The sequence below is a fragment of the Acinonyx jubatus genome, chromosome E2, assembly GCF_027475565.1.
Source record: "Acinonyx jubatus isolate Ajub_Pintada_27869175 chromosome E2, VMU_Ajub_asm_v1.0, whole genome shotgun sequence".
Classification (NCBI taxonomy): Eukaryota; Metazoa; Chordata; class Mammalia; order Carnivora; family Felidae; genus Acinonyx; species Acinonyx jubatus.
In genome coordinates this window covers 59,191,638-59,203,430 of record NC_069396.1, presented here as the reverse complement: position 1 = coordinate 59,203,430, position 11,793 = coordinate 59,191,638, and the positions used below count along the sequence as shown (strand labels likewise).

The following is an 11,793-nucleotide window of genomic DNA, read 5'->3' as shown; positions in this document are numbered from 1 at the left end:
AGGTCCTCCCAGACTTCGGGGAGAAGAGCCAGAATGTGAGCGGCGCCGGGAAATGGAGCTCCAGGGCTGTAAACTGGGAACGGCGGCAATGCGGCTGTAAGGAGCTCTACCGGATGTCCTTGGGATGCAGTCTAGGACGTCACAGATATGTTTACAAACTCATTCTTTCCAATTGTGTGAATCGGAGCAAATTTCCAAAGGGTATATACATACAGTGGACACCGTATACCATCGTGTCACTTGGCGTCCGCTCATCCTGGTCAGTTCTCTTGTCAATACACGTAGACTGAAACTTTGGAGTCATGTTTATGGCCTTCAGTAGGTTTGGTCAGGGACAATAAGAAAAGACCCCAGACATGGTCATGACAGGAAAGTGAGAAGAGAGATATCAGGAGAGGCACTGGTTAGAAAGGGTGACGCTGTACCTCCTTTCCACTGAAAACATCTTTCCTACCTGTATATCAGTGATTGTGTTCCAAGATAGTAAGAAACATTATTATTCATATAATACTTATTACTCCGTATGTGGAATATGTTTCTCTCCTTTTAAAGTCTAAAGCTAGGGGCGCCTGGGTGGCTCAGTCCGGTTGTGTCTGACTTCGGTTCAGGTCATGATCTCGCATTCTTTGAGTTCCAGCCCCGCGGCAGGCTCCGACCCTGGAGCCTGCTTCAGATTCTGTCTGTCTGTCTGTCTGTCTGTCTCTCTCTGCCCTTCCCCTGCTCATGCTCTGTCTCTGTCCCAAGAATAAACATTAAAAAATAATAATAAAGTCTAAAACTTATCTGAAGAGAAAAGCGACTTATCATACTATATTTCTTGCCAGGACAGGGTGTTCTATTCTAATAGTCCAACCATATGGCAAAGGGAGCAACTTATTACCGTTGTAAAGGTTTAGGAATCCATGATCCTTTATCCCTGTTGGTAAGAGATTTATCATTTCCGATGGAATTGCTGCCCCAGTATCAGCAATGGGAGTTGAGATGATCTCTGCAAAACACCTGTGATATAGTAGTTACTGAAAGCTATTAATAATGATTACTTTTCAAAGAAATCTAGTATAAATAGTTATAGAGAAAATGATCTGTGACAGGTGAAAAAATGTTAGGATCTCAGTGAAGATTGAGCCAGAGGCAGTGAAGTTGGAGAAGTCAGAGAATGAAGCTGAACCCACAACTGTGCTGAAACCTGGACCACACTCAGGGTTTGATCTCCAAAATGCGGATCTTTTTGAAATTTGAAAACATGAACAGCTAGTAGAAATATTTGGTAGTAGAAATAATTACGGTTTCTGGAAATATAAAAATGAATAGGGAAGCTGTATTGTCATGTGCTGCTCTAACAAATATTCAATAATCACCGTTTGGGTTTTAGACACAAGAGCAGATACATAGGACGTGGGGAATAGGGTTGCTCTGTGTATACTGTGCATGTCCTGTATTGAATGACTTTGTTCTGGGTCCTGTATTTATCTTGTAAAGAGATCATAAATCCTATATTTGGTTTTTTTTTTTTTTTAATACAAGAAGTGGCATTTAGAGCTATGTCTCTCCTACTCTACTTAGCAATGAAAACACAAAATGACAGCACTTGTTGAAAATCAACCCCCCACAAATAAAGGACACCAGTCTTATGGGTCTTTATATATTTTGGATATTAACTCGTGTGGGTGGGTGTGTGTGTGTGTGTGTGTGTGTGTGTGTGTGTGTGTGTATGGCAAACATTTTCTCTCAGTCCATAGGTTGCCTTTTTGTTTCCTTTGTTGTGCAGAAACTTTTTAGTTTAATGTAGTCCCACTTATTTTTGCTTTTGTTTCCTGTGTTTTTGAGATATATATATATATATATATATATATATATATATATATATATATATTTCTAATACCAATGTCATGGAGCTTTCTCTTTATGTTTTCTTATAGCTTTACTGTTTCAGATCTTCTGTTTAAGTCTTTATTTTGAATTGATTCTGGATATGGTATAAGACATGGGTCCAATTTAATTTTTTCATGTGGATATCCAATTTTTCCAACATCATTTAATAAAGAGTCTATCCTTTCCCCCACTGGATATTCTTGGTGCCTGTCAAAAATTCGTTGACTTCATTTGTGTGGGTTTACTTCTGGACCCTCTCCTCTGTTTCACTGCTCTATGCGTCTGTTTTTATGCCAGTGCTTTATTGGTTTGATTAGTGTAACTGTAGTGTAGTAGAAGGCAGGAAGTTTATAGCTTGCAGCTTTGTTCTCCTTTCTCGAATTGAGGTAAGTGTCTTTTGTGGTTCCATAAAAATTTTAGGATTTTTTAAAAAATTTCCGTGAAGAGTGTCATTGGAATTTTGATAGGGATTGCATTCAATCTGTAGATTACTCTGGGTAGAATGGACATTTTAACAAATTGATTCTTCCAATCAACAAACATGGGATATCTTTCCATATATTTGTGCCTGTGGCTTCTTTCATCAATATTTTATAGTTTTCAGTGTTCAGATCTTTCACCTCTTTTGTTAAATTTATTCTGAAATATTTTATTCTTTGTGTTGCTATTGTGAAGGGGATTGTTTTAATATCTTTTCTAGATAATTTATTGTTAGAGTTAAAAATGCAGATTTTGTATGTTGATTTTGTATTCCTAAACTTTACTGAATTCATTTATTAGTTTTTACAGTTTGTTTTGGTACAGCCTTTCAAGTTTTCTACATTTAAGATCACATTTCATCTGCAAACAGAGACATTATTCCTTCCTTTCCATTTTGGATGCCTTTCAATTATTTTTCTTGCCTAATTGCTCTGGTTAGGACTTGCAGTACAATGCTAAATACAAGTAGAGTGTCTTGTTTGTAATCTTAAAGGAAAAGCTTTTGGCTTTTCAACATGGAGTATGATGTTACCTATGTGTTTTTAGTATATGTCTTTTTTTTAATATTAAGGTAAATTTCTTATCTACTTAATTTGTCACAAATTTTTATCATGAAAGGATGAAGTTTGTCAAAAGCTCTTTCTGCATTGAGATGAGCCTATGATTTTTATCCTTTGTTAATGTGGACTATTACATTTACTGCTTTATATAAGTTGAGGCATCCTTGTACCCCAGGGATAAATCCAATTTAATCATAATGTATAATTCTTTTAAGGTGCTGCTGAATTTGGTTTGCTAGCATTTTGTTGAGTTCTGCATTTATATTTATTAGTCTCCAAATATTTAAAGTTAAGAGAAACTTCTGCCTGAGTTGTTGAATTGCTATATTGTACCCCTGAAACTAACACTGTATGTTAACTACACTGGAATTTTAAAAAAATGTTTTAATTGAACAGAGAGGGGCACCTGGGTGGCTCAGTCAGTTAAGTGTCCAACTTCGACTCAGGTTATGATCTCATGGTTCTTGAGTTTGAACCCCGCATTGGGCTTTGTGCTGACAGTTCAGAGCCTGGAGCCTGCTTCAGATTCTGTGTTTCCTTCTCTCTCTGACCCTCTGCTGCTCATACTCTGTCTCTCAAAAATAAACATTAAAAAAATTTTAATTGAACAGAGAAAGTTCTGCCTGGAAGTAGAAGATGGAAGTGAGTGTTGTTACCAAAAGTGTTGGTTTGTGAGGGATTTATTCTTGCCAGCTTCAACCGTACTCAAGGGGCAAAAATTAAGGCCTGAACTCAATCTTATCCTCAGCATATGACTGGACAGATATTCCCCCAGTGGATCATAGAGGAAGGATTTTAGGAACCAAAAAAGTAAATCCATTATAAAATTTACGATATAAACCACTTAAAAGTATTTTTTAGAATTGATTAAAAGTTATAAGGTATGCATATAAATTTTATTCAAAAATATAAAGGACAACAGTAGAGTCATAGAAGTTAATGAGGATTTCAACTTGAAATAACTATAGGGGCACCTGGGTGACTTAGTCTGTTAAGTGTCCAACTCTTGATTTCGTTTGACTCAGGTCATGATCTCGTTTTGTGAGATTGGGTCCCATGTCTGGCTCTGCACTGACAGTGTGGAGCCTGCTTGGGATTCTCTCTCCCTCTCTCTCTCTGCCCCTCCCCCGCTTGCAATCTCTCTCATATTGGAAATCAGTTTGGCCAATTCGTAAAAAGTTAAACATTCATCAATGATCAACACTCCACTCTCAGGTATTTACTTATATATGAATGTTCACAGTTCTTTTGGTAATTGGAAACACTGGAAGCAACCTACATGTCCATTAATAGATAAACACACTGTGGCGCATACACCCAATGGAATATGACTCAGCAATAAAGAGGAATGAATGCAATAGGGATAAATCTCTAAACAGCCACACAAGGATATACTTTGGGATTCCTTTTATGTAAAAATGTAAGGAAAAGCAGTCACATAACAGTATACTGCAGGATTCCAAGAACATAAAAATTAAAGAAATGCAAATTAGTTTATAATGACATAAATCAAATTAACAGATTCTCCCACATTCATTGCACTCATAAGGCATTTCTCCATTGTTGGAAATCTGCCAATGTTTAACAAGGCCAGAGATGTAGGTAGAGATGTCCCCACATTCGCAGTTCTCATAAGGACTCACATCAGTGTGAACTCTCTGTTGTGTAATGAGACTGGAGTTGTAACACAAAAATTTCCCACATTAGCTGCACTAATAAGGCCTTTCTCTGCTGTGATTTGTCTGACGTCTAATGAGTTTGGAGTTGCAACTAAAGGATTTCCTACGTTGCTGCACTCATCAGGCCTTTCTCTAGTGTGAGTTCTCTGGTGTCTAATGAGTGTGAAGCGGTACCTAAAGAACTTCCCACATTTGCCACACTCATAAGGCCTCTCTCCAGTGTGGACTCTCTGATGAATAATGAGCGAGGAGCTGTCCATAAAGAATTTGCCACATTCTCTGCACTCATAAGCCCTTATTCCAGTGTGGATTTTCTGGTGCTCAACAAGTTTATGTTTGCGGCTGAAAGCTTTCCCACATTCACTGCACTTATAAGGCCGCTCTCCGGTGTGGATTTTCTGGTGTTCAACAACTTTGTCTTTGCGGCTGAAGGCTTTCCCACATTCTCTGCATTCATAAGGCTTTTCACCGCTGTGGATTTTCTGATGCTCAACAAGTTTATGTTTGCGGGTAAAGGCTTTCCCACATTCAAGGCACTCATATGGCCTCTCTCCAGTGTGAACTCTCTGATGTCTAATGAGCGTAGAGCGATTCCTAAAAAATTTTCCACATTCACTGCAACCATAAGGCCTTTCTTCTGTGTGGATTTTCTGGTGACCAACAAGTTGGGACAGTCTAAGGAAAGCCTTCCCACACTGGCTGCACTCAAAAGGCCTCGGCCTGGTGTGAATACCCTGGTGGTCACCAAGGCCAGGTATCCGTGTAAGACATCCTCCACATTTTGCGTTCTCATAAAACTGACCTTCATCGTGGCCTTTCTGGTGCTGATGGAGGTGGGACTTTCTAAGGAAGGCCTTCCCACACTCTCTGTACTCATGACGCTTTTCTCCAGTGTGGATTTTCTCATGGTCAACAAGTATATGTTTATGACTGAAGATTTTCCCACACTGAGTACATTTATAATAATTCTGTTCATTTTGAAAGTCCTCTCCACCAGCTGTGCCCCAGTGTGACCGTCCTACAAGCTGAGGAACCTGCTGTTGGAGAAGGCCTGAGCTGGCTGGGAAGTCCTTCCCATCTTCACTGCACATAAAGGTCGTCTCTGCCATGTGACCTCTGCAGTTCTTCACAAATGAAGGCCTCCCCTCATCGCTCCTGGAAAGTTCCGCTCTAATCTGATGCTTTTGGTGCTGGCAACACTCTCCCCCACAGGCGTACAGGCCTTGCTCGGGGTGTATACCGTCCTGTTCAGCCAAGCGCAAAAGGTCTTTCAAGAGTGAGCTACACGTCTCACAGGGCTGGGCCTCCTGGAAGGACGGGCCTGGCTTTGGAGTCCTGACCTGTGATGCTCCTACAGAAACACTGTGCCCTGAAGGGGCCTCCTCGTCCCGGGCTCCATGCCAGCAACCTGTAAACAGAGAAATGCTGGTCAAGCGCACGCTGACCTTGTTGGGACGAGGCAGCCTCATCGGGAATGTGTGTTGGACACGCCCACGGATGAGGCCAGAGTACTGCTCACGGGCCAGGGGAACTTGAGACGGTGAAAGGAAGGCCTTCTGTGCAGAGCTCACCCTGGCCAGCGCCTGGGACAGGCGCTGGGACAGCCCTGCCTCTGGGGAAGGATACAAGGGCGGGGTGAGTTCAGGGAGGACAGGGGGGTTCCCCAACTCTCTCCTCTGCAAATGACTTTCAACAAGGCCACGGCTGCCAGTGACTGGTGAGCACTGGGTAGAAGACTGAGTTCACACCTAGAAATGTGTGCTTGCAACACAGCAGCTGGTGTTTAGAGACTATTTAAAGATAGGTGCAGCCATCACAATACCTCAAGGGTAGGTCATATGTCAAGTGTACTGCAAAGGGAGCAGAAGTGAAAGGATAATGGAGGGAAGCCACAAAAGTAGGGGAGCTGGGAAGTGCAAGGTTAGAAATGATGACAAGAAAGAACAGGTAGAAATAAGGTATGACCACGCTCCCTGGCATCACACGATGGTAAAGCCAGCTGTGACAACACACCCATTCCCAACTCTGCAGCCCCAGGGCCATTTCCTGTAGCTGGTGATGGAGTAAGGTCCATGCTGTCAGGCACCAAGGCCCCTCCACCTCTTCAAGATGAGCACTTACATGGGACCTGGAACGGGCCACCCTAGATGAAACACAGGAAGACAGAGTAGACTGCACGGCCCCCAGAGTCAGTGACCCAACACATGACATCCCACATTCTAAAACCAAAAGAACCTCAGAGGAGGGTCTCACAGAACCAGTGGTCTCTACGAGTAGAGAGCACGTTGGTGGCTGGAAGTTCCAACACAGGCGTGCCCCTAAGAATCGTCAGCAAGGAGGGGAAGGCCTTGAGCACAGAGGCTCCGTGCTTCTGAACAGAATAACCTGACCAGGGACAAGCAAGGCCACTGGGATTTCTCAGACAAGCTTGGAGCAGAGGTGCACGCAGCCCGGACCTGGCCCCCTTAAACCTGTGATTGTGGGAAAGCCAGAGCTCCTGACCCCGAGGGAAGGGGAAAGCCGGAGCTAAGCCCTGGACGCTGGAGTGGGTGCGAGGGCCTTACCTAGTGATGACAAAAGTGCAACGGTGTCCAGCATCACACTGTGGTACAGGCGTCTCTGAGCCTCATCGAGGAGCCCCCACTCCTCCTGGGAGAAGCGCACGGCCACGTCTGTGAAAACCACAACCCCCTGCCAAAACAGGGAGGCTTCTTCAATCGATGTGCAGCTTCTCTTTCCGGAATGTTCATACTGCCACCTCCTTCCATCCCCTCCTTGCCCTTGCCCTCCACCCCGACTTCCCCGTGTGGAGGACATACAGGGTCTGGTGGCACTGGCACTTCCCTTGTCCTCACTGCCACTGATTGCTGTGTCCAGAAAAACACAAGCGAGGAGGGTGCAGGAAAGCCCCGCCCAGGCTCTAGGCCCGCAGTGGGGGCTCTCTGTCTCTTTCAGCAGTAAATTATGCTGAGGTCCCCCAGATCCTACATCCCGGCCAACACAATTTGAACTTACCTCTCCCACACAAGCGCCCCTCCTCCTCCTCACCTGCCCATCATTCTTGGTCTGAACCCCTCTCCATATCTGGTCCCTCCACTTCTGCAACTTGGTTACTGAGACCGCAGCCCACTCTGCGGGTAATTTCTGTGCCTTCCCAACACACTGCTGTTGCACACAGAATCCAGGCAGGAGTGTGCAAGTGGAATCAGCATCCTATTTTGCCCCGTCCTGCCCCAGAAACCCAAGTTCCCCGGTGCCAGGGTCCTTCTGTGGTTCTCCCCACGTGCCACCCGTGTGTACTCCCCCTCCCAAACCTAACGTGAGCACCTCACAGACTCCCAGCCCTCTGCTGCATCATCACTACCCTGCTGTCCTACAAGCAGTCACAGCCTGCCTTTACCTGACCCGCATGTGAAGTCCAGCGACACTGAACTCCGCACCCAAGGCCCAGCAATGCTCCTGGCTGCTTCATTTTAACCTCAACTAACCTACCAGGTCTATCAGCCTCAACGAAGCAACACAGGCCTGACCCAAAGTCACCACCAAACACTGAGGACTCCATGGAAAGATCATGCGCCCTGGCCTGAGCTAACTAACACCTGACCTCCTTCGTGGAGATGCTTCAACACCTACTGCACACCCCTGACCCCTCGGAAGCCTTCAGACTCCTCACCTGTATCCCACACGGGCACGCCCCCCACAGCTACTCTGCTTTTTCATCTGTCTTTGTGACGTCCACCACCACCAACCAGGCTCCCAGAAGAGATTCAAATCTCCTTCTTCCCCTTCCTGCTTCCACACCCTAATGATGGCCCCTCTGGAAACTAATGCCCGGCTATACCGCAGTGCACATGCCGGCCACTGTCTCTGGCTGTCTGCAACCTAGAAGCCTCCCCTGAACTCCAGACCTGTGCGTCCGACTGCTAAGTGGGTGCCTCTAGTCGGGAGTCTCTGGACCATGTGACATCAGTGGCAAAACCTGACTTCCTATTCCAACTGACTACTGACTTCCCCATCTCAACTGACAGGACATCCATTCTTCCGGAGAAAGCCAAAATCCTTGGGGTTGCCCCTGACGCCCCCTTCCATCTCATCCCCCACACCCTTGCTCGCCACATCACTGAACATGGGCTACTCCATCTGGAACACATCCAGAAGGCAGCTGGTCCTCCACCTCCACAGCCACCAGCCCTGTGCAGCCATCAGCAGAGGTCACCTGCGCAGTCCCAGGAGGCCCCCCACTATCCCCACCTTCGTTGAGGCGCTCATGCACACTGCAGCTGCACACAGCCTGTGAAGATCAGGTCACCTGGCTCCTCAGCTCAGAACCTTCTCCTACTTCCTTCAGATTAAAGGCTCACCACCTCAGGCTGTAACTGTGGACCTGGTAACTATATGCCCCCCCATACTCCCCCCGCTGCCCCATATTCCCACTGTAGGTAAGAGCCTCGCAGTTCCCTGATCATTCCAACTCACTCTCACCCCCATCACTTGATCATTCTGGATCCTGTGCCCAGGACACCCTTCCACATCTTACCCCATTGGTTGTCACACATGGGCAATGCTCCATAGAATCCAGGGATGAGTTCAAGACCCTGGGCTTTGATGAGACCACAGGGACTTTAGACCCAAGGGAGGGAGAACAGGTGAGCAATCTCAGGACACCATCATTCTTTATATGGGAGTGGCAAAACCATCAGGGGGACAACTGGGGTGTCCTCCAACTGTCACATCCTCCATGCACCTGTACAGGATCCATAAGCATTTCTGCAAATGCCATGGGAACCTGTGGGAAGAGGGAGGCCATGAGAAAGGGGCAACCATGGTAGGCAACCAACAGACTGAACTGGACCCCCACTACCCCTGCCCTGCCCTGGAGCAAAGTGCTCCCAGCCTGATAACCTAAGCTCTCAGCCCCTCTGACGTCAGTGCCGCTCTTACCAGCGATGTGGTTCTGTAGGAGGAATGAACGTCCCGAGCCTCAATTCCTGGCCCCCACCTCACAGAGCTGATAACAGTATTAAACAGAACCGATGCACACTAACTACCCACAGAGTTAACAAGCCTGTATGTTTCCATTGCAAATAAAGGACAGGGTTCATAAAATTTGGATTAGTGTTATCTCTGCTTGTGATTTTCAAAAGATGTGTTATACAACGTTCTGTTGTTAGCAAATACCACAGATAAATTAACTTTGCAATTTTCATAAAGTGTTGTTGCTCTTCATTTATCGAATGCATTCATTTCTAGTTTCCATGTATACATATTTACATAAATGTTGGCTAGCTGAGGTCTCAATAAATGTTTCATACGTTCCGAATTTAATGAGTTGTAGGGAGAGTCTGAGCGGGCAGCTCAGCTACTCTTCCTTTCAGCAAACAAGCCTCCCTGCTGCGTGGCCCCCTGCAGGGCGCTGGCAGGACCCCTTGACTGGAGCACTCCTGCCTTCCTCTTGCCCCCAAGGGTGGAGGTGGTGAGAGAGCAGTGTCCTCATCTGGGACCCAACTGCTCCACAAGTCTGGCTATTTCTTTGTCCCACAGGGACTGTCTCCCAGGATCACCTGACCTGCAGGACTGAGAGTCTCTACCTCCGTCTCCACCCAGGCCAACAAACTTACCACATCCAGGCATTCTTTTCTAGACCCAGGTCAGAATACCTTCTACATCAGGTACGCTCCTTTAGGGAGGGAGCATCAGGGATGCTGAATCCCCCGGGGCACTCCACGTCTCAGCCCTCCTGACGCTCACTGCAGAGCCCACCAGTAATAACGACCTTAAGACCCCCTCCTTGGTCGGGTCCTCAGGCCAGGCTCTGGAGCAGTGCACACCCTCCACACCTCGGACAGCTCCAGCCCAGCTCCCTTCTCCGTCCTCCAGACCCTCACTTCTACAGACCCACGTCATGTCTCCACCCTCAGATATCTCAGCATCAACATGTCCAAACCGAACTCATGATCTCCCCGAAACCTGCCCGCTGGGCTCGCTTCCCCACCTCCGTTCTCTCAGACGTTCAGGCAAGGAAGCCCTGACCTGGTCCTTCACTCCCCACTTGTGCTCACAGCTACAGGCGACGCAGCAGGAAACCCCGTCGGCTCTGTTGCCCGACTCTGCAGAATCTCCTCGCATCTCCCTCCACGGCCACCGCCCTGGCCCAACCTCCACCATGACTGCCCGGGGTGGTTCCTCAGCAGCCTCCCCGTCCTGCTCTCCCCTATCCTAACCTATCTCTGGGCGCGCACCTCCCACCCCCGCCCTGGACCCCTGACCCCGGAAGATCCCAGCCGCGCACGCCGCCCCTGCAGGCGACACTCCGCCCCGACCCCTGGGCCTCCGGCCCCGACTCAGGAGCCCCTGCGGGCCCTCCTACGCCCCACCGCAGGGGCGGGACCGGGACCCCGAACCAGGACGCCCTCTGCTCCCGCCCCGGGGGCCTGACTGCGGGGAGCCGAGCGGGCGGGGAGAGGAGGGGCGGGGCGGGCGGCCGAGGGCCCGGGGGTCGCAGCACCCACCTGCGCCGGCTTCACCGGCGCGGCCTCGGCCTCCGACCAGTGTGAAGAGCGGGGCGGGACGCGGCGGGCGACCGGGCGGGGGCGAGGGCGCCTCGCAGCCGCCACTGCGGCGGGAACAGGCCCTCTTTTCGCGCTTTCCATTCACGTCGGTCGGGACTGAGGATTCCGGACGCACTAAGCCACGGAACAGTCCCGGGAACGACAGAGAACTCAGACACCACAAAGGCGCCCCCGGAAGTCCCGCCCCCACGAGACGGGCACTCTCGAAAACGGCCCTTGGCCTGGCTACGCCGCACAGGCTTCCGGGCAATGTAGTTTCAACGCCGTTATTGCGCGGATTCAGGACGTAGGTCGTTCCTGACAGATTAAAGGCCCTGAAAGAGGATGAGGAGCTCTGGGAAATGGAGTTCCGTGTTCTTCAGGTGATGTGGCTTGCTGCTTCTTAAAGGGCGATACCCAGCTGTCCTCGGAGTGCAGCGTAGGGCGACTCAGAAATGTCCAGGGGCCTGTTGTTTCAGACTCCGTGAATCACAGCACATTCCCAAAAGGCTGCACATAGGAAGGGACACAGCATGCCGTAAAGTTCCTCGGCGTCCCCTCGTAGCTTTCAGTTATCTTGTTGCTTGCAAGGGACGTGTACACTGACTCTTTGGAGTTCCTTTTATAGCCTTTAACAGTTTCAATAAGAAAGCT

At 48.1% G+C, this 11,793-nt stretch overlaps 1 protein-coding gene across 4 annotated transcripts; it reads right to left on the bottom strand.

The window, feature by feature from the left end:
• Positions 1-4,304: 4,304 nt before the first annotated feature.
• Positions 4,305-11,360, bottom strand: LOC106989509 (zinc finger protein 547-like). Of its 4 annotated transcripts, none has more exons than XM_053210773.1 (4): positions 11,101-11,360; positions 9,129-9,377; positions 7,156-7,282; positions 4,305-5,999 (listed from the first exon to the last, which is right to left on the bottom strand). In XM_053210773.1, exons 2-4 carry the CDS (start codon positions 9,159-9,161, stop codon positions 4,552-4,554), a joined length of 1,608 nt encoding a protein of 535 aa, XP_053066748.1. In that variant the 5' UTR covers positions 9,162-9,377; positions 11,101-11,360; the 3' UTR covers positions 4,305-4,551. The 4 variants fall into 4 exon arrangements, with proteins under 4 accessions (XP_053066748.1, XP_053066749.1, XP_014943495.3 ...); XM_053210774.1 differs by lacking the exon at positions 11,101-11,360 and adding an exon at positions 6,605-6,734 and having other exon boundaries at positions 9,129-9,142; XM_015088009.3 differs by lacking the exons at positions 9,129-9,377; positions 11,101-11,360 and adding an exon at positions 6,605-6,734 and having other exon boundaries at positions 7,156-8,997.
• Positions 11,361-11,793: the final 433 nt, after the last annotated feature.

What these genes read in the sequence shown, in the direction of transcription:
- LOC106989509 (XM_053210772.1), bottom strand. Translation starts at nt 7,408, where the DNA reads ATGTCCTCCACACGGGGAAGTCGGGGTGGAGGGCAAGGGCAAGGAGGG. An exon ending in TGCACTTTTGTCATCACTAG is followed by an intron (nt 6,000 to 7,155) that starts GTAAGGCCCTCG and finishes CTCTGTTTACAG; the next exon opens with GTTGCTGGCATGGAGCCCGG.